General features: G+C 41.3%; 1 protein-coding gene across 1 annotated transcript in view; it reads right to left on the bottom strand.

Moving 5' to 3' along the window:
- The window catches only part of galnt13 (UDP-N-acetyl-alpha-D-galactosamine:polypeptide N-acetylgalactosaminyltransferase 13), a 99,316-nt gene extending 74,417 nt beyond the window's left edge, over positions 1–24,899 (bottom strand). The window contains exons 1-3 of the mRNA XM_033987371.2: positions 24,782–24,899; positions 24,557–24,683; positions 16,221–16,456 (exon numbers count right to left, since the gene is read on the bottom strand). Of these exons, the coding sequence (XP_033843262.2) occupies positions 16,221–16,362 (142 nt within the window). The 5' untranslated portion in view covers positions 16,363–16,456; positions 24,557–24,683; positions 24,782–24,899. The remainder of the gene's footprint in view (positions 1–16,220; positions 16,457–24,556; positions 24,684–24,781) is intronic.
- Positions 24,900–26,913: the final 2,014 nt, after the last annotated feature.

Raw genomic sequence — 26,913 nt, 5'->3', positions numbered from 1 at the left:
TTGGATCTTGGTCGCAGTTTGGCTTGATGTGTCCATCTTCACCACAGTTATAGCAGTAACCCGGCTTGGGTCCTGAACTCGGTTGTCTGTTGGAGCGGGACTGTTTCTTGGTCCTGGTGCCTTCATGGGGCTTACTGCCGTGAAGGGATTTAGAGGGGACAGACTGCTTGGTGGAGATGAAGGACGCCAGCTGCTTCTGTATATCGGCTAGCTGCTGGGCGAGCTGCTGAGTGATTGTGGTCAGGGCGTCAACCTTGGATTCTTCTGAAGGGTTGGCATAGGTGTATTGGGCGTGCGCCCCTGCTCTGGCTCTTGAGCCGAGGTGCTGCTTCATACGCTGGGCCTTAGCAGCCGCTCTGTCTTCCTCAGTCCTAAGCATCAGCAGGAAATCAGCAAAAGATGGTGGGTGGGACTTTAGTTGCTTTAACTGCAATTCTGAAATAAGGGTGTTATCCCAGCAGCCGCGACAAAACTGAGTGAGTAGATGTCGGTATAAATCAGTGACCAAGACTCCTCCTCTTTTCAGAGCCAAATTAAGGGCTACTTGGAGACGTTGCAAGTAAGCTGATGGCTTTTCGTCGGCATTTTGAAACATTTCCATAAACTTTATGTATAGCTCGTCACCATCTTGGACGGTCCCATAAGCAGAATCGAGTATCTGAAGGTAAGTCTTTGGGGAAGTTTCTGGTTTGAGATGTTTAACCATATCTGCTGCTGGTGGGAAGAGACTTTCAACAATTTTCCTTGAACGTTGTAAATCAGAAACAGCAGGATCTTGGAGAAGTAATTCGACACCAGAGCGCCATGTTTCAAAGTCACTTTCATGTGGGGGTCTTGGGATTCGACCAGAAAATGATCGAAGTTTCTGGGGGGACAAATGTGAAGCGCTGTCGTCACTCTTGATAATATGCTCTACTATGCACCGTTGGATGCCTGGTGGGTTCAGATCAGGAATGGACATGGCTGCAACCGAATGCCTGGGCATATGCTGGCGCTGCATAAAGTCATCAGAATTCATTTGGGGTTGTGGCCGCTCTTCCTTCACTTCGCGTACAGATGAGCCCTCAGAAAGCGACGACTTCACATCCTCATCCACATCATCATTTCCATCTTCCTTCCTGAGCTCGGTGACAGATTGGCCCAGCAGTGACATGACTCCTTTGAGGACCTCTGCATAGGTTTGACCAGTAAGTCTGGCTAAGCTTTCCAAGTCACTCAGGTAAGTTTGTGTTTTAAGCTTACTTTCATACTCAGAGCACAAAGTTGCAAGCTCACAAATATCATATTTAACTTTTCCAGTACTAGCATAAGTGTACGGCAAAATCTTTCTCAAAGTAGCTAGAGTTTCACTTGACTCAAACTCTACAAGAATCATATGTTCAAAAATGCAATCTGATTCTGTGATAACTTTAACTTGTGACACTTTACCATACTTAGCCAAGAACTCAACAACTTCATCATCTATTTCCGCCTTTACTGAGTATTTAACCGCAACAGAATTTGGAATCTTTATGCCATATTTCACCAAAGTGTCCATGTTTGCACAAATGTCACTTTACTATTTTCCAGATTCAGTCCACCTGTACAACCCTCCTGGCTAGCTTGCCACAAAATATGTAGCAACTACGTGATCAATTAGCAGTGAGGCAATACTATGGTGCAGTCGCTATGTGGTAAGAAAGGGTTAATGGGCTAATAATCAGAAGACTAGAGAACGCTCTAGGAGGGAGTGACAGGAGACTGAACTTGAGTTTGGTTGGTACCATATATTACAAATAATAAATGACATGCAACATTTAAGACAAACAGTTCACACGAATGGCCATTCAAAAGTGCAGTAAGTATTTACAATCAGCAAGCGCTTGAAACAATTCAAAAATAATTCAATGCAAAACCAATAATGGCAGTGCAATAATACCAAGAGAGTCAATAATTGTTAAAGTGCCCTGTGTCAGAGTTCCGCAATTATTGCACTACATTGAAAAGGTCCGAGTCCAATTAATGTGCAAAAAGGCAACTTATCAATGTCTACCCAGCTCACACACAGTTCAAAGCCCCATTTGGGAGAGGACCGGGATCCAGAGGGAGAGGTAGGTGCAAAAGAGTTCCCGGAGAGTTTCCACAGGTGTGTGTGTTAGAGCAATGGGTGTGGGTGTGTTGGGAGAGTATGATGGGCTGCCAAGAGCCCCCTACCAGCCCGGTGGGAGAAGTGCGGCTCCGCGACGCGTGCTCCACAATGCGTGCTCCACGGCGCCTGCTTCACGTTGCGTGCTCCGCGGCGCGTGCTCCGCGACGCACGCTCTTAGGACAGGTCAGCGTCTCTCTTAGGACAGGTCAGCGTCTCTCTTAGGACAAGTCAGCGTCTCTCTTAGGACAAGTCAGCGTCTCTCTTAGGACAGGTAAACGCTGTAGACTTTCTTCACTAGCTCGCCATCGGGGTCAAAGACCTGACCGGTTCCGCAGATATATCACACACAGCCCTTTTTGACTTGTGTGCGAGTCACAGCAAATGGTTCCCTGCAGCACACCTCTCCGTTAGCCTTCCCCACACACCTCTAGCCTCACCCAGCTAGCGCCGGTATGATAATAACTCCGGTTGGCCCCGTCGTATCACGTGACCACGGAACATTCACTGTGATTGGCTAGAGTGAACCATGTGATGTAATGACGTGCAAAACCCGCGAGAATGACTAAAAGTACCGCGTGATTTGGCAACTTAGACAAAATATAGTCTGTAACACCAGGAGAGAGAGAAAGGGGAGAAAAAGAGATATACAGGATTTGTCACCTGGGTTACACCTTGAGTTGTTGAGTGTGTTGAGTTGAAGTGTGAGTGTTGTATAGAGGCACCTTGGACTCATTTTTGTGGACTGTGAGTGCTTTTGTGTCACAGTTATCACCATGTGTCATAAATGGAGTAAAGATGGAGAAGAGAATAGACAAGGTCATGCATTTAACTTGTAGGAGTGATCTAGCACAGGTGTTAAGCTAAAGAATTCATCATCACTTTCACTAGATATGGACGTGCTGCACTACTGTGTGTAATGCAAAAAACTAAACGTGCAACCAGACACTTTGGCTTTAAGTTTCTTTCAGTGAAGATCTTTTTTTAATGGAAAATTAAACAGTTTTATTTTTATTTGCCTTGTGAATCAAAACAAACAAATACATACAAATACACCTCTATGGGGTATTAATTACTTACACATATCATGTTTAGACTGCCACGTTACCTTTTGTTAGCTTGAAAATCCTATATACACAAAAATTAGTTTTTGACGCTCTAATGCCTGTTACTTGCGGTTCTGTGAGGGGAGGGCAGAACAGGAAGGGGCCTGTGTGGGGCACGGGGGGACCTGCAGAGAACTTCCTGGTTATGTAGACACATGAGCTGAGCTTTAGACACGACACATGGTCTTGTACACGTAACTGTAGGAATGTTTCAAATAGTGCCCATGAGAGAACAACATTATCACATGGTAGAACGCTCAAAAAAGTTGATTTAGGATAATATCCCGTCTTTTAAAAAAAGTCCACGAACAAATATTTTCCCAAATAACAGTTGTTGCCCAGAGTCAGAGGTTTTCGTTTTATAAGAATGCCCTCAGCTAACAGAGCTTTGACTCACTTCCTGTGGTTTACTTCCATTTGCAGATTCATACCAAACAAACCACTTAGTCTCAAAAAGCAACATAAAGTTTGTTTCACAGTTTACATGCCTTGTGCAAATAGCACTTTCCGTGTAATCTACATTATGTAGTGTTTATTTCAAAGTCACTGTATTATGTGTTTATCATCCTACTGTAAAGACATTTCCCTTGTCAGTATTGATTATATCTTCTTATATAAGCAGTAAGTGGTGTTAAATAGTGATGGGTGGATCAATACCAAATATCACTACATTGATGCTTAACTGAGGTACTGAAAAGTATCGAATCTCATGTTAAAATATCAATACTTGACATTTTTCCAAAATTGAAGTTTTAAATAAAATTTTAGTCTATACAAAATGCATTGATCAATATTGTGACATATTACTCTGCATCGGATCGAAACAAAAATCACTGGTATCTGCCATTACTCGTGATAAAATACATAGTATGTAATAAATATCTTGAACTGACAAAAATACATCTGGATGTGAGATTGTGGACAAACAAACTGAGACACAAATTAGACTTTACATACAGCACAGCAGGACTTGGCTTGTCTCCACATCAAGCTGTGAACACACCATGGAGTTTATAAATTGTTCAAAGTGACAAAAATCTGTTCCAACTTAATTCAACTGTAACATGCATTGGCTGCTGATGAAATGTACATATTTATATAGTCAGTAGTAGAGGTAAGTGCATCACCAGAAACAGTAGGTGGTTGCAAAGCCGAATTGGGAGATGTCACTGCCGGGCCTCCGAGCTCTGGACTTCCTTCTGACGGCCGCGTCTCAGGTACAATGGAATCTTCAGAATCTGGTAGGACTTCTTGAGGTAAGTATTCATCCTGTTCCACTTCCCTCTGTTCCACAGGCTCTCCAGAACCAGCATCCTCCTCCTCACTGGATGAAGATGGATCCAAAGCGTCGGACACACGGGAGGACTCTCCAACATCAGGTAGGTTACTTTCAGGTAAGTGTGTAGTTTCAGGGATTTGACTTTCAACAAGGAACGTCACAGGTTGTGAAATTGAGACTTGAGGAACTCTCCATTCATCTTCTTCACTCAAACACTCTTCTTGATCAACAACTGGTTGGCGTTGACTGCGAGTGTGATGTTTACGTGGAGTTGGAATGGGTTGCAGTTCCGGTTCTCGGCTCTCAGGTAAGAAGCCACATGGAAGCAGGAGATCTCGGTGCAGGGTTCGAGTTTGTCCTGCTGGATCAGGTTCAGGACGTACAGTGTAAATGGGAAGATCTCCAGCACGTTTGACAACAATGTAAATGTCCTTCTCCCACTTATCTTCCAACTTGTGTTTGCCACGGAGTCGAACATTCCGGACGAGTACTCTGTCTCCTTCTTCCAAAACTGAAGGTTTGACCCGAAGATCGAAACGAGTTTTGTTCCTTCCAGCAGACTTGGCTGCATTCTTGGACGCTAGCTGATAACTTTCTTCCAGGCGGGAGCGGAGGTTCTGTACATATTGAGAGTGCGAGGTGGAAGAGGCATCTCGAACTGGAAGACCAAAGGCAAGGTCTACAGGTAGCCTTGGTGAGCGTCCATACATCAGCTCGTAAGGAGTGTAGCCGGTCACTTCATTTTTGGTACAATTGTATGCGTGAACTAGTGGCTTGACGTACTCCTTCCATCTCTTCTTCTGTTCTGGCTCCAATGTTCCCAACATGCTCAGCAGTGTTCGATTGAACCTTTCAACGGGGTTCCCACGAGGATGGTATGGCGTGGTGCGAGTCTTCTCAATGCCAGCGATTTCACCGAGTTCCTTTATGAGGTGAGACTCGAAATCAGGCCCTTGATCCGTGTGCAGACGTTCTGGGATGCCATAATGAACAATAAAATTCTCCCACAGACATTTAGCAACTGTCTTCGCCTTTTGATTGGCAGTTGGTATGGCCACGGCATATTTGGTAAAATGATCTGTGAGGACCAGGATGTCTTTGGTGTTGGAACGATCAGGCTCAAGCGTCAGGAAGTCCATGCACAGGAGTTCAAGGGGTCGGCTGGTCTTAATATTCACCAACGGCGCTGCTCGTTCAGGGAGTGCCTTCCGTCGAACGCAGCGGTTGCATGCTCTTATTTTTGTTTCTACATCTGCTGCCATGCGTGGCCAGAAGAAGCGTGATCTCACGAGGTCAAGTGTCCTTTCCACCCCCATGTGACTCATATCATCATGAAGACTGGCAAGGACCACAGGTCGTGGTTCTACGGGAAGTACCAGCTGGAAGGACACATGCTCTCCCTCTCGCCTTCTCCGATACAGGAGATCGCCTTGAAGCTCGAGACGGTTCCATTCTCTCAGCAGGAGGGCAACATCTGGCAGCTCTTTGCGCACAGTGGGGGGAATTTTCTCACCAGTTCTGAGTTGGTGAATAACTTCACGCAAACAGGGGTCGGCTCTCTGCTTCTCCTGGAGATCTACGTGGGATAGTGACGGCACGACTGGAAGCCCCTGGTGAACCTCATCAGCATAACTGTCGGGAATGGCAGTGACAGACATGCTGAGAGACTCAACCAGAGCGATGCAGTTCTCAGTTGGACTCTCAAGACTGGAAGCTCTCACCAGACAGCTGCGACAAATGGCGGCCACAACGTCTGGATCGAGTTGAACTGCAGTGCTGTTGTCACGGTGGTCACGGGTGAACTGATTGACCAGGTCCCATTCTTTCTGGCTGTGAGTATCAGCTGGCAGGTGATGGGGACGACGGGAGAGCGCGTCTGCATCTTGGTTTTGACCTCCTGCCCGGTACTGCAGTTTGAAATCATATGTCGAGAGGGCAGCAAGCCAACGGTGACTGGCCACATCGAGCTTGGCAGATGTCAGGATGTACCTAAGTGGATTGTTGTCCGTTATTACGGTAAAACTAGAGCCATACAGATAATCATGGAATTTCTCAGTGACACTCCACTTGAGCGCTAAAAATTCCAGTTTGTGCGCTGGGACTCGCTCGTAGACAGTCCCCGGCTGGCATACGCTATGACACGCAGCTTCCCATCCTGCTCTTGGTACAAAGCTGCTCCAAGACCTGTAGAGCTTGCGTCCGTGTGCAGGATGTATGGTTCTTTTGGATTTGCAAATCCAAGCACAGGGGCCGTTGTAAGTTTATCGATTAGCGTGTTGAATGCATCCAAACAACTGCTTGTCCATCTCTCGTTAAATGGTTGTTTGGGATCAAGCTGAATTTTGGGTGTTGGTTTCTTGCCTTTATGAGTTGGAGAGTACCCTCTGGTCAAATCGTTCAGGGGCTTGGCGATGGCCGCATACCCGTGGATAAATCGGCGGTAATACCCCGCAAACCCCAAAAAGGACCGCAACTCTTTGAGTGTTCTTGGGATCGGCCAAGATTTGAGAGCGCTAATCTTGTCGGGGTCAGTCTCCACTCCCTTCTCAGAGACAATATGGCCCAGGTAACGCACTGACGACTGGAAAAACTTGCATTTTTCTGGCGATAACTTGAGGCCATAATCTTTAAGGCGCTGTAGAACTCGCAGCAACCTGCTCTCATGTTCTTCAGGGTCTCTGAAAAGATGATTAGGTCGTCCAGGAAGACCAGAACCTCCTTTAGATGTAGATCGCCTATGCATCTTTCCATGAGGCGTTGGAATGTGCTGGGCGCGTCGGTAACGCCTTGCGGCGTGCGATTAAACTCCCAAAAGCCCAGTGGGGTTACAAATGCTGTCTTTGGTTTGTCCAGTTCTGCCATTTCAATTTGGTAATATCCTGATTTCAAGTCAAGGACGCTGAACCATCGGGAGCCAGTGAGAGCTGTGAAGGACTCCTCTAAATTTGGGAGCGCGTAAGCATCCTTGATGGTATGAAGATTGAGCTTACGATAATCGACACACAGCCTCACATCTCCGTTCTTCTTACGGACAACCACGATCGGTGACGAGAAGGGTGACTCCGACTCACGTATCACTCCTGCCTTCAACAGGTCCCTCAGATGTTCACGCACCGCCTCAATATCGCGAGGATGAATGGGACGAGCTCGGTGTTTAAATGGAGTTTCATCGTGAAGGCGGATGTGGTGTTTGACATGGTCAGTGCGCCCAAAGTCCAGGTCATGGTGTGACAATACCTCAGAGATCTGTTCCAGCTTGGAGATGACTCGATCCTTCCAGTCAGGTGGTATTGGTGAGTCTCCGAAATCAAACTCCAGCTTTGCGTTGGGTTTCTGCTGTGCATTGGTGGAAACACAGTGGGATAGGATCTGAGGTAACATGGTGAGTTCAGCGATGACACTCAAGGGCGAGAGTGTGATGGTCTGTCTGGTTTCATTAGTGACGATGATCGGGAGCTTGTGAGGTGGATGGCTGGGCAGTGTCACAAGACAGCTTTTCACATAGATGCCTCCCGGCAGTGGTGTGGCTGGTTGTTCAATCAGAGCGCACTGACTGACGGGTGGTGGATTGGCACGGATGGACCCCTCGATATCCATAGTGTGGCCTGCTGGAACTTGGACCGAGGATTTGCTAGCCAATCGAACAACACCATTGCAGGCTTCTTGGGTTTGTTTGTGCCTGTAACCACAGAAGTTGGAGGACTGCTCGGTAGCCATGCTGAGATGGTTTATAGCTGGCACACTCGCTCTCCATTCGTTGCTCATAGAGCGGCTCCAGGGTGTTCATGCCTATCAAAATCTGGCTGTGAAATCCTGCACCAACATCAGGGACTACAAGCGCCAGAGTATGTACGTCCAGATCTGCACCAATGAATTCTTCTGGAAAAGTAACTGTCATTTCGATGTATCCAAGGTATGGGACTTCTTGGCCGGCAGCTCCTTCTACTTGCAACAATTCTGTTATTGGCTTCACTGGTTGGTGGGAGAAATGTTGATTGTAGATGGAGACAGGTAAAGTCGTTACTTGCGATCCAGTGTCCAGCAAACACCGAAAATCTTGACCGGCAACTCTAACTTGGCCCATACATCTGGATCCAATCAATCCTTTTGGCAGATGGTTGGTCTCAGGGGAGGTGGCATGTGACTCACTGCTGCACTTCACTTTCTGCTTGATGGGACGTTGTTGACCCTCCGCAGTTCCCATTTGTCCCTCAACAGGAACTCGTTCTAGTTTAAAGACGCGTTGTGGGGGTTCAAATTCTGCCATTTTTTCTTTTTGTCTACAAACTGCTTCTGTTTCATAGCTACCAGTTTGATTTGGATCTTGGTCGCAGTTTGGCTTGATGTGTCCATCTTCACCACAGTTATAGCAGTAACCCGGCTTGGGTCCTGAACTCGGTTGTCTGTTGGAGCGGGACTGTTTCTTGGTCCTGGTGCCTTCATGGGGCTTACTGCCGTGAAGGGATTTAGAGGGGACAGACTGCTTGGTGGAGATGAAGGACGCCAGCTGCTTCTGTATATCGGCTAGCTGCTGGGCGAGCTGCTGAGTGATTGTGGTCAGGGCGTCAACCTTGGATTCTTCTGAAGGGTTGGCATAGGTGTATTGGGCGTGCGCCCCTGCTCTGGCTCTTGAGCCGAGGTGCTGCTTCATACGCTGGGCCTTAGCAGCCGCTCTGTCTTCCTCAGTCCTAAGCATCAGCAGGAAATCAGCAAAAGATGGTGGGTGGGACTTTAGTTGCTTTAACTGCAATTCTGAAATAAGGGTGTTATCCCAGCAGCCGCGACAAAACTGAGTGAGTAGATGTCGGTATAAATCAGTGACCAAGACTCCTCCTCTTTTCAGAGCCAAATTAAGGGCTACTTGGAGACGTTGCAAGTAAGCTGATGGCTTTTCGTCGGCATTTTGAAACATTTCCATAAACTTTATGTATAGCTCGTCACCATCTTGGACGGTCCCATAAGCAGAATCGAGTATCTGAAGGTAAGTCTTTGGGGAAGTTTCTGGTTTGAGATGTTTAACCATATCTGCTGCTGGTGGGAAGAGACTTTCAACAATTTTCCTTGAACGTTGTAAATCAGAAACAGCAGGATCTTGGAGAAGTAATTCGACACCAGAGCGCCATGTTTCAAAGTCACTTTCATGTGGGGGTCTTGGGATTCGACCAGAAAATGATCGAAGTTTCTGGGGGGACAAATGTGAAGCGCTGTCGTCACTCTTGATAATATGCTCTACTATGCACCGTTGGATGCCTGGTGGGTTCAGATCAGGAATGGACATGGCTGCAACCGAATGCCTGGGCATATGCTGGCGCTGCATAAAGTCATCAGAATTCATTTGGGGTTGTGGCCGCTCTTCCTTCACTTCGCGTACAGATGAGCCCTCAGAAAGCGACGACTTCACATCCTCATCCACATCATCATTTCCATCTTCCTTCCTGAGCTCGGTGACAGATTGGCCCAGCAGTGACATGACTCCTTTGAGGACCTCTGCATAGGTTTGACCAGTAAGTCTGGCTAAGCTTTCCAAGTCACTCAGGTAAGTTTGTGTTTTAAGCTTACTTTCATACTCAGAGCACAAAGTTGCAAGCTCACAAATATCATATTTAACTTTTCCAGTACTAGCATAAGTGTACGGCAAAATCTTTCTCAAAGTAGCTAGAGTTTCACTTGACTCAAACTCTACAAGAATCATATGTTCAAAAATGCAATCTGATTCTGTGATAACTTTAACTTGTGACACTTTACCATACTTAGCCAAGAACTCAACAACTTCATCATCTATTTCCGCCTTTACTGAGTATTTAACCGCAACAGAATTTGGAATCTTTATGCCATATTTCACCAAAGTGTCCATGTTTGCACAAATGTCACTTTACTATTTTCCAGATTCAGTCCACCTGTACAACCCTCCTGGCTAGCTTGCCACAAAATATGTAGCAACTACGTGATCAATTAGCAGTGAGGCAATACTATGGTGCAGTCGCTATGTGGTAAGAAAGGGTTAATGGGCTAATAATCAGAAGACTAGAGAACGCTCTAGGAGGGAGTGACAGGAGACTGAACTTGAGTTTGGTTGGTACCATATATTACAAATAATAAATGACATGCAACATTTAAGACAAACAGTTCACATGAATGGCCATTCAAAAGTGCAGTAAGTATTTACAATCAGCAAGCGCTTGAAACAATTCAAAAATAATTCAATGCAAAACCAATAATGGCAGTGCAATAATACCAAGAGAGTCAATAATTGTTAAAGTGCCCTGTGTCAGAGTTCCGCAATTATTGCACTACATTGAAAAGGTCCGAGTCCAATTAATGTGCAAAAAGGCAACTTTTCAATGTCTACCCAGCTCACACACAGTTCAAAGCCCCATTTGGGAGAGGACCGGGATCCAGAGGGAGAGGTAGGTGCAAAAGAGTTCCCGGAGAGTTTCCACAGGTGTGTGTGTTAGAGCAATGGGTGTGGGTGTGTTGGGAGAGTATGATGGGCTGCCAAGAGCCCCCTACCAGCCCGGTGGGAGAAGTGCGGCTCCGCGACGCGTGCTCCACAATGCGTGCTCCACGGCGCCTGCTTCACGTTGCGTGCTCCGCGGCGCGTGCTCCGCGACGCGCGCTCTTAGGACAGGTCAGCGTCTCTCTTAGGACAGGTCAGCGTCTCTCTTAGGACAAGTCAGCGTCTCTCTTAGGACAGGTCAGCGTCTCTCTTAGGACAAGTCAGCGTCTCTCTTAGGACAGGTAAACGCTGTAGACTTTCTTCACTAGCTCGCCATCGGGGTCAAAGACCTGACCGGTTCCGCAGATATATCACACACAGCCCTTTTTGACTTGTGTGCGAGTCACAGCAAATGGTTCCCTGCAGCACACCTCTCCGTTAGCCTTCCCCACACACCTCTAGCCTCACCCAGCTAGCGCCGGTATGATAATAACTCCGGTTGGCCCCGTCGTATCACGTGACCACGGAACATTCACTGTGATTGGCTAGAGTGAACCATGTGATGTAATGACGTGCAAAACCCGCGAGAATGACTAAAAGTACCGCGTGATTTGGCAACTTAGACAAAATATAGTCTGTAACACCAGGAGAGAGAGAAAGGGGAGAAAAAGAGATATACAGGATTTGTCACCTGGGTTACACCTTGAGTTGTTGAGTGTGTTGAGTTGAAGTGTGAGTGTTGTATAGAGGCACCTTGGACTCATTTTTGTGGACTGTGAGTGCTTTTGTGTCACAGTTATCACCATGTGTCATAAATGGAGTAAAGATGGAGAAGAGAATAGACAAGGTCATGCATTTAACTTGTAGGAGTGATCTAGCACAGGTGTTAAGCTAAAGAATTCATCATCACTTTCACTAGATATGGACGTGCTGCACTACTGTGTGTAATGCAAAAAACTAAACGTGCAACCAGACACTTTGGCTTTAAGTTTCTTTCAGTGAAGATCTTTTTTTAATGGAAAATTAAACAGTTTTATTTTTATTTGCCTTGTGAATCAAAACAAACAAATACATACAAATACACCTCTATGGGGTATTAATTACTTACACATATCATGTTTAGACTGCCACGTTACCTTTTGTTAGCTTGAAAATCCTATATACACAAAAATTAGTTTTTGACGCTCTAATGCCTGTTACTTGCGGTTCTGTGAGGGGAGGGCAGAACAGGAAGGGGCCTGTGTGGGGCACGGGGGGACCTGCAGAGAACTTCCTGGTTATGTAGACACATGAGCTGAGCTTTAGACACGACACATGGTCTTGTACACGTAACTGTAGGAATGTTTCAAATAGTGCCCATGAGAGAACAACATTATCACATGGTAGAACGCTCAAAAAAGTTGATTTAGGATAATATCCCGTCTTTTAAAAAAGTCCACGAACAAATATTTTCCCAAATAACAGTTGTTGCCCAGAGTCAGAGGTTTTCGTTTTATAAGAATGCCCTCAGCTAACAGAGCTTTGACTCACTTCCTGTGGTTTACTTCCATTTGCAGATTCATACCAAACAAACCACTTAGTCTCAAAAAGCAACATAAAGTTTGTTTCACAGTTTACATGCCTTGTGCAAATAGCACTTTCCGTGTAATCTACATTATGTAGTGTTTATTTCAAAGTCACTGTATTATGTGTTTATCATCCTACTGTAAAGACATTTCCCTTGTCAGTATTGATTATATCTTCTTATATAAGCAGTAAGTGGTGTTAAATAGTGATGGGTGGATCAATACCAAATATCACTACATTGATGCTTAACTGAGGTACTGAAAAGTATCGAATCTCATGTTAAAATATCAATACTTGACATTTTTCCAAAATTGAAGTTTTAAATAAAATTTTAGTCTATACAAAATGCATTGATCAATATTGTGACATATTACTCTGCATCGGATCGAAACAAAAATCACTGGTATCTGCCATTACTCGTGATAAAATACATAGTATGTAATAAATATCTTGAACTGACAAAAATACATCTGGATGTGAGATTGTGGACAAACAAACTGAGACACAAATTAGACTTTACATACAGCACAGCAGGACTTGGCTTGTCTCCACATCAAGCTGTGAACACACCATGGAGTTTATAAATTGTTCAAAGTGACAAAAATCTGTTCCAACTTAATTCAACTGTAACATGCATTGGCTGCTGATGAAATGTACATATTTATATTAGGGCTGCACAATATATCGCAAAAGTATCAATATCACGATACTGAATGACCCAATACCACAACACAATACCACAATATACTCAATAGATCGCAATAACAATGAGCAACAATCAGCTGCCACCAATATCAGTGCACATTTTGTCCAGTGCAACTTACGATGTGCTCTGCTGTACCCTGGGCACAGCAGTGCACCTGGCAGACCCTCATCACATCCTGTATCCTATTCTCATTATAAACACGGATTAAAGAATATGGAACACACTTAAGGCACACTCACACTAGGCCTTTTGAATGGTGCCGTGTTCAAGTTCTGTGGCCCCACTCACACCTGCACAACTGACCCAGCCACAGCCCGGTGACGTCATCACATGGCACTGTTTGTTTATATGTTGCGCAGCACTATTATCGCTTCAGCAGAAAGAATAAGTCCAGCAGCATGAAATATTTCTTAAGTAGTGAGGCAGATATAAGTCCTACTGTGATATGCTCCTCTGTGACTTTATGGATATACAAGCGTGGAGGAATGAGGTCAACCGGAGGCGAGAGGCAGCAAAACTTTTGTCTCTGTACCCAGTCCTTATTGAAGGTAAGCACGGATTTATTCACTGTTTTCCTCATATGAGTAACATCAGCGCACCTGACAGGGTTTGTATACAAGTAACGTGTGTGCACGTACAGTGCGTACAGAAAGTATTTAGACCCCCTTAGACTTTTCACTTTTTGTTATATTGCAGCCATTTGCTAAAATCATTTAAGTTCATTTTTTTTCCTCATTAATGTACACACAGCACCCCATATTGACAGAGAAACACAAAATTGTTGAAGTTTTTGAAGATTTATTAAAAAAGAAAACCTGAACTATCACACGTCCATAAGTATTCAGACCCTTTGCTGTGACCCTCATATATTTAACTCAGCTGTGGATTTCTTCTGATCATCCTTGAGATGGTCCTATACCTTTACTGGAGTCCAGCTGTGTTTATTTAAACTGATTGGACTTGTTTATAAAGGCCACACACCTGTCTATATAAGACCTCACAGCTCACAGTGCAGGTCAGAGCAAATGAGAATCACGAGGTCAAAGGAACTGCCTGAGGAGCTCAGAGACAAAATTGTGGCAAGGCAAAGATCTGGCCAAGGTTACAAATGCCTGCTGCACTTAAGGTTCCTAAGAGCACAGTGGCCTCCATAATCCTTAGAGGTAAAGAAGAATCCAAAGATCACTGTGGCAGAGCTCCAGAGATGCAGTCGGGAGATGGGAGCAAGTTCTAGAAAGTCACTGCAGCCCTGCACCAGTTTATGGTGGAGAGGCCCGACGGAAGCTTCTCCTCAGTGCAAGACACATGAAAGCCCGCATGGAGTTTGATAAAAGACACTTGAAGGACTCCAAGATGGAGAGTAATAAGATTCTCTGGTCTGATGAGACCAAGATAGAACTTTATGGCATTAATTCTAAGCGGTATGTGTGTGTGTACCTCTCCAATACAGTCCCAACAGTGAAGCATGGTGATGGCACCATCATGCTGTGGGGGTGTTTTTTCAGCTGTAGGGACAGGACGATTGGTTGCAATCAAAGGAAAGATGAAGTACAAGGATATCCTGGACGAAAACCTTCTCCAGAGTGTTCAGGACCTCAGACTGGGCTGAAGGTTCACCTTCCAACAAGACAATGACCCTAAGCACACAGCTAAAATAACAAAAGAGTGGCTTCAGGACAACTCCGTGACTGTTCTTGAATGGCCCAACCAGAGCCCTGACTTAAACCCAATTGAGCATCTCTGGAGAGACCTGAAAATGACTGTCCATCAACGTTCACCATCCAACCTGACAGAACTGGAGAGGATCTGAAAGGAGGAATGGCAGAGGATCCCCAAAACTTCTCGCATCATCCCCAAAAATACTCATGGCTGTATTAGCTCAAAAGGACTTCTACTAAATACTGAGCAAAGGGTCTGAATACTTATGACTGTTTGATATTTCAGTTTTTCTTTTTTAATAATCCTGCAAAAAAATATCAACAGTTTTGTGTTTCTTTGTCAATATGAGGTGCTGTGTGTGCATTAATGAGGGAAAAAAATTAACTCACATGATTTTAGCAAATGGCTGCAATATAACAAACAGTGAAAAATTTAAGGGGTCTGAATACTTTCCGTACCCACTATACATGAGCAACAGCTCAGTGTTTTGGGCCACCTCCTCCAACCGCACCAAAGTCCCAATCAGGCCATATCTGGACACGGTTTGTTTGCACTCACACTGCACTTACTTGTCACCTCATCTAATTTAGAAATGTAGTTCTCAGAATGAACAATTTAACAACACAGCCAAATAAAATGTTTAAGAACTTTTTATAAGCAGAGAGCAAAGAGGGTGGTCAGTTTACTTCAAGATGAATAGATGGAATATGCCAATGGCAGAACAACAGTAAATGTGGCCTAAATAAACTCAATTTAAAATCTAATACAGCCTAACATAACTTTCATAATAAGTAATTAATAATGTATTTAATATATATAATAAATATATAATAAATGTACAATATATTATTGCATAACAAAATATATCAGCTACCTGCCTTCCCTAATATTGATATCGGCCGCCAAAAATCCACATCAGTCGGGCTCTAATTTTTATTAAAGTGACAGACATCAGACTTATGCAACATAAAGCACTTTTTTATTATCCAGATGTATCACTGAAGTAGTCCACCAGGCCCTATCATATAGAGCTCAAGACTGAACTTCAAAAATGTTTAGGCCAGATATGCAAAGTATCCATAAAGAACAATGAGCAAAAAACATGTAAAAAAGAAAATCCCTGTAAGCTGTTGGGTCACTACTGGTACATTTATCACAATATAGTGTCAGAGTCATTTTGAATGAACATCATGTTTAGCTTTTTCCTCTTAAAATCTCCACTGATGTGGATCCCGAACTCTATTTTAAAACCAGTTGTCAGTGCCCTAACAGAAAATGACATTCTTCTAGTGTAAAACAAGTGTATTGAATGTATAATGTAGACAAGGTGAGTTTGCACTCACCCCTGAGCGCGGGCAGCAGGGAGCGGTCCTTCCTCTCATCACATTTGTTGCACTCACTGAAGTAGAGCAGCAGGAAAACGTCCACCAGCACCCACACCAGAGACGTGGTCAGTACCACCTTACAGTACACGAACCTCCGCATCACCGCGACAACAGGGGGAGGGGCTCAGGGGAGGGCTGAGGAGAGGGCTAGTGTGGGCCGATAGGGCATGGGGAAGACGCCAAGAGTCATGCTCCTGGAAGAGAGATGACACAAAAATATATTAACAAAAGACAAAGCAAACATGCATGAAACATCACTCAGTCAGTTTGTCTGCATCTATCCAACTGCAATAAGTGTAGTTATTAAAGAGTTAGGAGAATATTAAAAACACCGACTAATTAAAATGGACAATGGGACAATTCTCAAAGAAGAGCGATTCATTTGATTCTGGTGTTTCGATTCAACTTCATGCTGCATTCGATTCTCACGCCTCCCTCTGTGCACAGGGTGTTGTTATTTTGTCATTGGCAGGAAAAGGTTAAGCCTGAGTCCTTACCCAGATACAGAAAGTAAACAGATTGAAAGTCTTACTGCTGCTATATTCTACAGAGGTGGGTTTTATCACTTTTTATTTTACTTTAATAGACTCACCAGTGCTGTCATATGCAATTTAAGTTTCAAGATTCCTGTAAGATTCCTGGGCTGAATCAATCGGATAACACTGTACTGCTATTGCCAACCCAGTATCTCATCTCTCAAAGTCTATCTACCCAGAACCTATTTTCTTGTTTCCTTGTATTTGTGGACCCTCCCTTAGGTGTGTGGGCTGCTGTGAGTCTCCCAGAGGGTAAGTCCAGCCGCTCTGCCATCTCCACATCTCTTCATTTCACAAGATAGGTCAACGCACATTTCTCTCCCCTGCACACATACTGTTAGAACATCTGCAAGGCTTTATGGGTAATTTGCACAGAGAGCCTGTGTCTTGGCGTGAAACACGTGCTTCATAATGCTAGGCTTTATGGGTAATTTGCCTATCTAAAATGTATTTTCAGTGTACTTGAAATAACCAATCAGCCTGTTCACTATCATTAGCCTGAATTAGAAGCAGCAGAAGTCCAAAAAGGAAATTGCCAATTCAGAACAGATGTAACATGCAAATATATCATGATGCTTACTGCTATCTAAAAATAAACACAAAGAAACTATAGTAGTCAGCTAAAGAAATGATTGGTCCTGTTGATCAATTAGTTGACTAAAAAGGGGGCATGACCAAAGCTTTCAATCCATTTCAAATCTTATGATCCCTCGAGCGCAAAGACTGCAGCAGGATTCTGGAGTGAAGAGACCGCACACCACAAGCTAAAAGTTTATAAGATATCAAACTAGTGCACCTCATCTCAGGTGTTTCCGGTCTAGAGTGAAGGGACTCTGCTTTGAGACTCTAAAATGTTCCAAATATCAGAGCACTGCACTTCTACTTTAGATACAAGTCAAAACTGTGTTGTTATTATTCGTGAAATGTGGTACAATAGTTCAGATAAATACTTTAAATGCACAGAAATGCTCCTAAAAAGAAAAAAAAAATCATTATTATTGTATTCTGGAGGACAAATTGCAATATTGATCTGACTCTAATATTAACTGCTATGGCTCAGTGGCAGCATCAGTGTTCATATAATCACTATAAGGAAAATCAGTGTCCGCTGGTATTTTAAGATCAACTACAGTGCATAGTGTGTGTGTGTGTGTGTGTATATATATATATATATATAATACTCTATTTGAAAAGGAGAAAAATGGATTTGAAGCACTTAACTGAAGTCTAGTCATAAATCAATATCCGTTTAAGAGTGCAAAACCCACTATTTCCAAAATACATACTGCTAACAGGCCACTCATGTTGTTACAGAGTGCCACTTAGAAAGACTATAGTGTTAGGAATAGTAAATTCTGAGGGGTGGAAAAAAGCTGTCCAGATTGAAAAGCACTTAGAATTCAAAACTTTGCAATATAAACTCTGTCTTGTTTTATACACAGCCATGTCATGATAGGTTTTAATAAAAAGTAATGCTAAGGTTTGGGCTTTCTGTGTGTGTCTTTAACCCCGTGACATTGGACGATGGGTCTAATGCTGAGAACACATTTCTGAAGGGAAAAATAAACTTAACCTCAATGATTTTTATGGTATTTAATATAAAACTACATAATACATAGATCATTACATTGTTATATATGAAACAGGTCCATTAACTTCCTGTTCAAACTGCAGACCTGATAGGCTCCTCTCTTTATACTGAATTTCACCAGAGAAAGCAGCGGATTTCCATTTATTTTTTTGTCTGTTTTGCTGTTTATTTTTTTGACATTTCTAACCCTAAATTTATGACCAGTAGTCTGATTTTTTTTAACTATCTGTTTTTATTTGTTTATTTGTTGGTTATATTTTGTCTGCTCAAATTACGAGCATGTTAAAAATAAACACCTTTGCCTTTCCAGCAATAAAATAATTCTTTTACTTTTCAGCCCAGTTAAAAAATGTAGTGGAGTAGAAAGTACAGATACCTGCCCTCAGATGTAGTGAAGTAACAGTAAAAAGTACAGATACCTAAAAATCATACCTAAGTACTGCACTTTTACTTTGTTACGTTCCATCCAAGTACGTTCCATCCAAAGTAGTGGTCCAATTTCTTGGACCACTACTTTGTCCTTTTACTTGAGTAATATTATTTTGAAGTAACGTTACTCTTAAATACGGTGTTTGGCTACACTACCCACCTCTACTACTAACCACTACTAACCAGAATACTCTATTCTAGTTATAGTTAGTTATTTTGTATTGTATTTTAATAATCAAAAGTAATAAGTACAAGCATGGAAGTGGGCTGAGCTAGGGGGTATGTGAGCACTCAAGCCTCATAAGCAGGGCAATAAATAATTGCACAACTTTGGGCAAGTTAATGTGTTTGTATGTTCAAAAACTCAAGAAAGTACATGTTCGATAATATGTAAACTAGTAAAGTAGATTGAGAGCTTCTTGCTGTGAGGCTGGTGTGTTGCTGGAGCTGTTTCCTCATCACAAACAAACCTGGAGTTTTGTTTTGTTTCATTCACACATGTTTAACACACAAAAGCTGCACATTTAGGCTGAGTTCTTCTCTTAATTCCACCTTGTGATGTTATGTGGTAATGAAGTTTTACACCTTCTCTACACTATTTGGATCATTTCAGCGCTGGAATTTCCCATCTCAATCAAACACGAAGTAAAAGGTAACCTGAAAACCACTGCATGACATCACAAGGTGGAACAGAGCATTTTGAGCTTTGGAGATGACAATCTGATAATAAACGGGTCACTGAAATATGTGTGAATGAAACAAAACACAACTCCAGGTCTGTTTTTGAGGAGGTAACATCATTATAACATGGCTAAAATCTGACAAGAGTCAAGTTTATGCAATACAGCAGCTTTAAAATACAAATTACAGCATTTACAGCCACACATAGTCATTTCTCTTGAGAGCAATGCATTAGTACCACACAGAGAGCCTTTTTACACTGAGAGATGTTTAAATGTGCCAGTGGACAAATGACATATGCAGAAACCAGACTTCACTTCACGAGAAACCATTTTCAACGACGAGCATAGGTAGCGATTAGGTATACAGTGTCGCATTTACTGTCGAGAGCGAGTGTGGGAAATGCCAGTGTGAATATTAATTAGAGAAGAATTGACAAGATTAATTTGTTTTGCATTATATTTACCACACACTTTGGTTTAGTGGATTTTCATTTGAATAAGCAATTAAAATGATAATATGTGAGTTTAAATGTGGTTCTGTTAGATATTGTTGTATTTATTTTGTATTTATGCCACTGACACAACAACCCAAGAGCAGATTTAAACCACAAAACTATTCTAAAAGGTACAGTATGGTTAAAAAGAAACACTTATATATTTAGTTTGCATCTGTAATGAGTCATAAAACGTATTTATTCAACCTTTTACGATTTAAATCTTATCATATAGACAAAAAAAAACTACCCAAAATTTCCCAGTAGTGCAAAGAAAATGTAAATATGATAAATATTAATCCCACGAAAATATTGTTCCAGCTTTAATATATTGAATAAATCGATATAGACATTACTGTGACAGGTCAATGTAGCACCTCCTGTTGTTTGGTTGAAACAGGGTCAATAAACAAGTTAGATTTATTCATAGTGATTCTCTTTTTGTATTGTGTGTGCGGTGTCATTATGTGTATTATTCATTCACTTCATAAATATTACTCAGCGGTGGAAGGAGTACTCCATTTTAATGCTTAAGTAAAAGTACAGATACTCAAGGAAAAGTAAAAGCATCACATGAAAAAATCCACTTAAGTAAAAGCATTAAGTTTAAAAATGTACTTAAAGAGTAAAAAGTAAAGGTGATTTTGAGATCTAATAAAGCTTCAAATGTATTGATTTTAATAAAGATTTGTGTTGAGTTTTGTTCAACAGAAACAATTGAATTGATCTTTTTGTCCTAGCTGTTTTTATTTGTCTATTTGCGGTTATATTTTTGTTTGCTCAAATTATGAACGTGTTAAAAATAAACCCTCCGCCTTTTCAGCAGGTCTCAAACAATAAGAAAAAATACTATTCAGTTCTGTTCAAAAATATAGTGGAGTACCTCAGATGTAGTGAAGTAAAAGTAAAAAGTATCCACTTTACAATTGACTTAAGTAAAGTCCAGATACCTAGAAACATACTTAAGTACGGTACTTTACTCAAATAAGAGAAGTGGTGGAACATAACAAAGTAAAAGTAGTAATTTCTTGGAGCACTACTTTGTCCTTCTACTTGAGTCATATTATTTTTAAGTAACGTTACTTAAGTACAATGCTTGGCTACACTACCCACTCTGCCACTGACCACTACTAACCAGAATACTATAACTACCCGGGCCAGTAAATTGGCTTTAATTTCACTTAAGCAGATAAAGAGAAATTGTGTTTGATAATGTCAAAATAATAAGCCAATAATAAGCCAAAATATCTCATTTAATCAAATCTGAACAATGCAGAGACAAATAACTGCTCAAATATTCTCCTTTCCCCAAACACTCCATTTACTCCACAGCCTTCTTCACACACTGGGGGAGTAACTGTATTTAAAGTACATGTGACTACTCACACACTACATACACTATTCATTTCACTAAAATATAGCACTTCCTGGTTGAACACGCACAGTAGATATCACAGGTAATTACATAACTGTTACCTAGCAACCATAATGTTAACAATGGCCAAATCGTGTCTAAATTACACAATAGTTATGATTAGACTTATAACAGGCTAATAATAATAAACAAGAAATCTTAAATTAACTAGATTTTAACCTCCAGAAAAATCCTTGTCCCCCTGTTGGATGAACTTTTCCGTGTTGTTGACAAAGGTAGATTTATTCCACTTTAGAAATTACACAGCTTGTTGCATTTTTGTACTTTTCAACTACTACTCAACTGATGTAAATCTAAAAACTGAAAGTATTTACCACAGGTCCTATCCCACAAAACTAAGCAACAATAATAATAATAATAAAAAACAAAACATGAAAACCTGTCATATGTACTTTAAACAATCACAGTGAGCAGTGTAGACAAAAGAGAAGAAGCTTAAAACTTTAATGATCTTATCTGACCACATCAAGTTACATGAATTAGGAACTGTGAATCAAGGCTGATATCACTTCCTATCGCCTACACCACTGTCACGGCACGGGACGATATAGAAATTTTGTGTCAGAAGTACAATTTTATGGATATGAATCGTTTTAATGTTAAGTTCCATATTTAAACACTGTTATAGAATTGAAAGTTATAAGTGAAAACAATGAAAACAGCAGTGATCTAGAGGAGAACATGATGGATAAGTGGCTTTTTTCTGCACGCTTTAGAGATATAATGAGGATTATCTTAATTGCCGATTATCACGATTAAATGAAATGTCCCGTTGCATTATTCTACTAATCCATTCCTTCCATTTCCTCGTCTTTCACGTTGAGAATTACACCTTTACAGTCTAGTCACATCCTGTAGCACATTGTCTTCACTCCTTTCTGTCCGAATGTCCATCACGTCTTGACACCGCCGCCCGAGGACTACTTTCTTTCATCAAACCTCCCCTTTCTCTCTCTCTCCATTCAAATCACGGCTCTGACCAAAGACTTACAGCGCACTGACCGTCCAACTTTGATTTTTCATTACAAAACTCCTAACCTATGAATTTCACAGGGTCATTGCTCAGTCTAGACTTGCAGCCAGAGAATACAATCGAATGGAAATGTCTGCGTGAAATCACATAGAGGACTCACCTACGCTCCAAAGGGGGATGTATGGTAATGTTGTCAGTTTAGATCTTGTTCCATCTGCTTGACGCGTCAGCGGCAGAGCTCTGTTTAGCACTGGTCACACCACACACCGCACAGAGGAGTCAATTAGCTCGCCATCTGGACTGGAGCTTCCCGGCAGACAAAGTGTTAAAACTATTCTCTGTTTACAATAAGCTGCCAGAGATTTGCTACTGACGGGGGTTTATATTATTGTACGTGTATAGGGCTGTAATTTATGACAAAACAATACTGTGTAACAACTGCCAGTGTTTGGTATAGCCTCACATCGAAAGTCGAAATGAAACTTCTGGTAGTAAACGTAAAAAAAGGCCACAAACTAGGAATGTGCTTCAATATAAAACACAGTTATTACAATGTGATATTACTAAAAAACTTTTTAAAAGGTATACTAGGTAACTTTTCTGGTTATTGCACATGTTCTATATCTCATTCAACATCTCCATGGACACAAGCAGGTGAAACTGTTTTAATAAACAACTGCAATTGAGTAAATGGATGGCAATTGGATAAATAAGTGTAATGTTATACTGTGGATCTTTCCAGGCAAAGCAATAACATCTCCCTGGTGACGGGCATTTCATTAGAAAAGTTACATAGTGCACCTAAGGCACTGTATCAGGTTTACAGTGCCTTAAAGATGCACTAATGCACTAATACACCGTGGTCTTTTGGAATATTGAAATTTGTGTGTACATTTTGGCCTACTCGCTAAGTCAGAGGTCTCAAATTATCTGAGGGCCCGCAGGAGGCAGAGTATTCCACAAAAAATGCTTTGCCAAAATCTTCTCAAACGTCATCGCTGTTTTCAACACACATGAGGAAATATGCCAATTCTTGTGGATTTTATGCATATACATCGTTATTTGTTGACTCTTTTGTGACGAGGAGTACAAACAGCCAACCACAGCGCGAGTGACACGTGCGTTTGGAGTTTACAGATTCGGAGGAGGCTTCTACACACAACACGGTAACGCCACGCTAACATTAAACTTTCATATCGTCACGTGGGCCGCAAAATATCATCTCGCGGGCCGCATTTCGCCTCCGGGCCGCACGTTTGATACTCCTGCGCTAAGTAAACGCTTGTGCATGTAGGGCATACAGGCAGGGAGCAATAGTTTAATAACAGTAACATTAAAAGTAACGCAAAAGGTTAAAAAATATTACCAGATATCCCTCCCTATACCTATTCTACTGAACTGAAGTCAATGTCTTTTATTTATATCAATATAGCATGACCCAATAAAATGAATATTCCAGTCAATATCTCCTCACGGGCTATTTTAGTCCCTTTGTGCTCAAACCGCTATTAGCTACATTCATTCATCAAGCTTACTTCTTTACAAAGCTGCCAGGCACTTGACAGTAACACCATCTGACACACCCCAAATCAATGCATAACACTCTACTCCCTAAACACATCAGAAATTGCACCGTGTAAAAGTCATTAGTTTAGATTCATTTCACAGCTGATCTATTGTCTCTAAAGGGGTATTACAGGTAACATAACTTCTACAGACTCATGGTAGATTTGCATAATCATGGTTTGCACAGGCTCCTGATAACATATGGTTAGTGCACAGGTGCTGAAGTCAATATGAAAATCAATTGCACTTAAAATGACTATTACGCTTTAGTATTGAAAATGCGGAACTACTAAACCCAGTGCTATTTGTCCCCATAGAAGGTGATTACTGCTGATCCCTGTAAGCCCATTAGGTCAATTGACCGTGGCCTCTTTTGCAAGCAAATACACAAAACTAAAGCCATGTCTGGATACAATGCAGCACTAAAATGTATGAGAGGGAATGTACAGGGTTCATATGTGTGTAAAAATGGGATGGTACGTGTTTTGATGTGATGTGACGTAAAAGAGAAAGGGACACAAGGATGATAGGAAACGCCAGAGACCAAAAAAAAAAAAAAAAAAAAAAAAAGACAATATGCTACTTACCTATTGATCTATAGACGTGGAGATGGTGCAGTGTCTTCCTCTAGTCTGGCCACTAAAACAACGTGTTGAACGCAGACTCATGCCCTAATGTGCAGTTTATGCCGCGTTACAAAGGTAAGAATCTTCCCTGGAAAAGACACTTAAGTTACAGTCCATCTCTCAACACACAGGAGTCCACAGAGCCATAGAGATGCGCGTTCAAACATCAGCTCGCTTTCTCCATACCTGTTCGTGCGCAGCTGGGTAACGGCGCACTCCATCATCCGTGCGCCTCGGTTTCAACGTTTTTACCTTCGCCTTGGCACGCACCTGTTTCCCCCCGACAGAATATTTGATCGCTGTCGGTGGCAGAGAGGACAGAGGAGGTAAGATTCAGTTCAATCTAACCTCGAATCAGAGCGAGCTGCCGCTGTTTAGCTGCTGTGCGCGGATTGGCTGAGACGCACGTCAGTCAGGGTAATCCCAGGAAGTGTGGAGCTAAGAGGGGCATGGTAAAAGTAGGCATAAGGCGTAAAGCTGAGGAACAGTGTAATAATAAAGGGCTTATGGGTTCAGATAGCGTGGAAGTGTCTTAAAGGGCCGTGTTCTCCCTATTGGGCAGTTTGACTCTGCATCAGCCACATGGACGTGTTATAAGGATGTATGTATATGTATATGTATATGTATATGTGTATGTATATGTATATGTATGTGTATGTGTATGTGTATGTGTATGTGTATGTGTATGTGTATGTATATGTGTATGTGTATGTGTATGTATATGTATATGTATATGTGTATGTGTATGTGTATGTATATGTATATGTATATGTGTATGTATATGTATATGTATATGTATATGTGTATGTATATGTATATGTATATGTATATGTATATGTGTATGTATATGTATATGTGTATGTATATGTATATGTGTATGTGTATGTGTATGTGTATGTATATGTATATGTGTATGTGTATGTGTATGTATATGTATATGTATATGTGTATGTATATGTGTATGTGTATGTATATGTATATGTGTATGTGTATGTGTATGTATATGTGTATGTGTATGTGTATGTATATGTGTATGTATATGTATATGTGTATGTGTATGTATATGTGTATGTGTATGTATATGTATATGTATATGTGTATGTGTATGTATATGTATATGTGTATGTGTATGTATATGTGTATGTGTATGTGTATGTATATGTGTATGTATATGTATATGTATATGTGTATGTGTATGTATATGTATATGTATATGTGTATGTGTATGTGTATGTGCATGTAAGGATGCATGTATATGGATAGGCCATAAATAAATCATAATGATAAAATGTAGCCTACTAAAAAAATAATATGGTTGATGTAGGCTACTTTGTGCTTCATAAGGACTTATAATAGTGACTTTACATCATAAGTAAACAGAGCCACTTGTAATATTTGTAGAAATGTTTCACCTTTAACAAACAAAAAATATTCTTAGATCTATTTCCCTTATACAAAAATATTGAGTGTCTCGTGACAAAAGTGGTTTTACACAAAATTTTGCTTATTTTTGTAATTATAGAAGCTTGGTTGTGGATTTAAATATTTGCCAAATTCTGTTGTCATGAGCTACATAAAAACACTAAAGTTTAAGATTAAAGTTAATTTTTTTTTTTTTTTTTTTTTTTTTTTTTTTTTTTTACTGGAACAATACTGTTTGATGCCATGGTTTCAATAAAAATAGAAAACTGAATGAGACTGTATGAGACTTTCCAAGAAACTGTCATTAGAGGTGATAGAGCTGAACAATGCTGCCATCTGCTGGAGGAGACGCGGTACTGACATTTACACGGATTAAAACAAATGTGTAAAAAGTGTCTGTTTTGTCAAGGATGTTTTACTTAAAGAATTAGGCCTAAATCCTACCATCTTCAACAAAATGGATGCATATATTGGTTATCTTGGGTTTATATATTATATTTATCAATTGGGTTTAGAGGTTATTAATAAAACCCGGGTTAGAATAGCCCAGAGTGTAAGTGATTATGGAGAAAAAAGACAAAAATACATATATATACATATACGGTCAATGCACTTGAGTATATGATATTGCTATTTAGAAACTGCAATTGAATATGGAATAACGGGTCATTTTTGTTGTTTGTTTTAAAATACTAAAAGGAATAGGCCTATTGAAATACAGTTTGTACAGAATACACAAACGAAGACCGACACCAAAAACATTTTAATTTTATGAAACCGGATGTGGTCATTAAAGACCCCAAAACTGATGAACACCACAGACTCCAGGCATGTACTGAGTATGTTTTTTACTTATAGTTATAACCACAAAATTTTAATAACAGCTTAATTAAACT

Source organism: Periophthalmus magnuspinnatus, chromosome 21, assembly GCF_009829125.3.
Source record: "Periophthalmus magnuspinnatus isolate fPerMag1 chromosome 21, fPerMag1.2.pri, whole genome shotgun sequence".
NCBI classification, from domain to species: Eukaryota; Metazoa; Chordata; class Actinopteri; order Gobiiformes; family Gobiidae; genus Periophthalmus; species Periophthalmus magnuspinnatus.
This window is presented reverse-complemented; position numbering and strand designations above follow the sequence as displayed.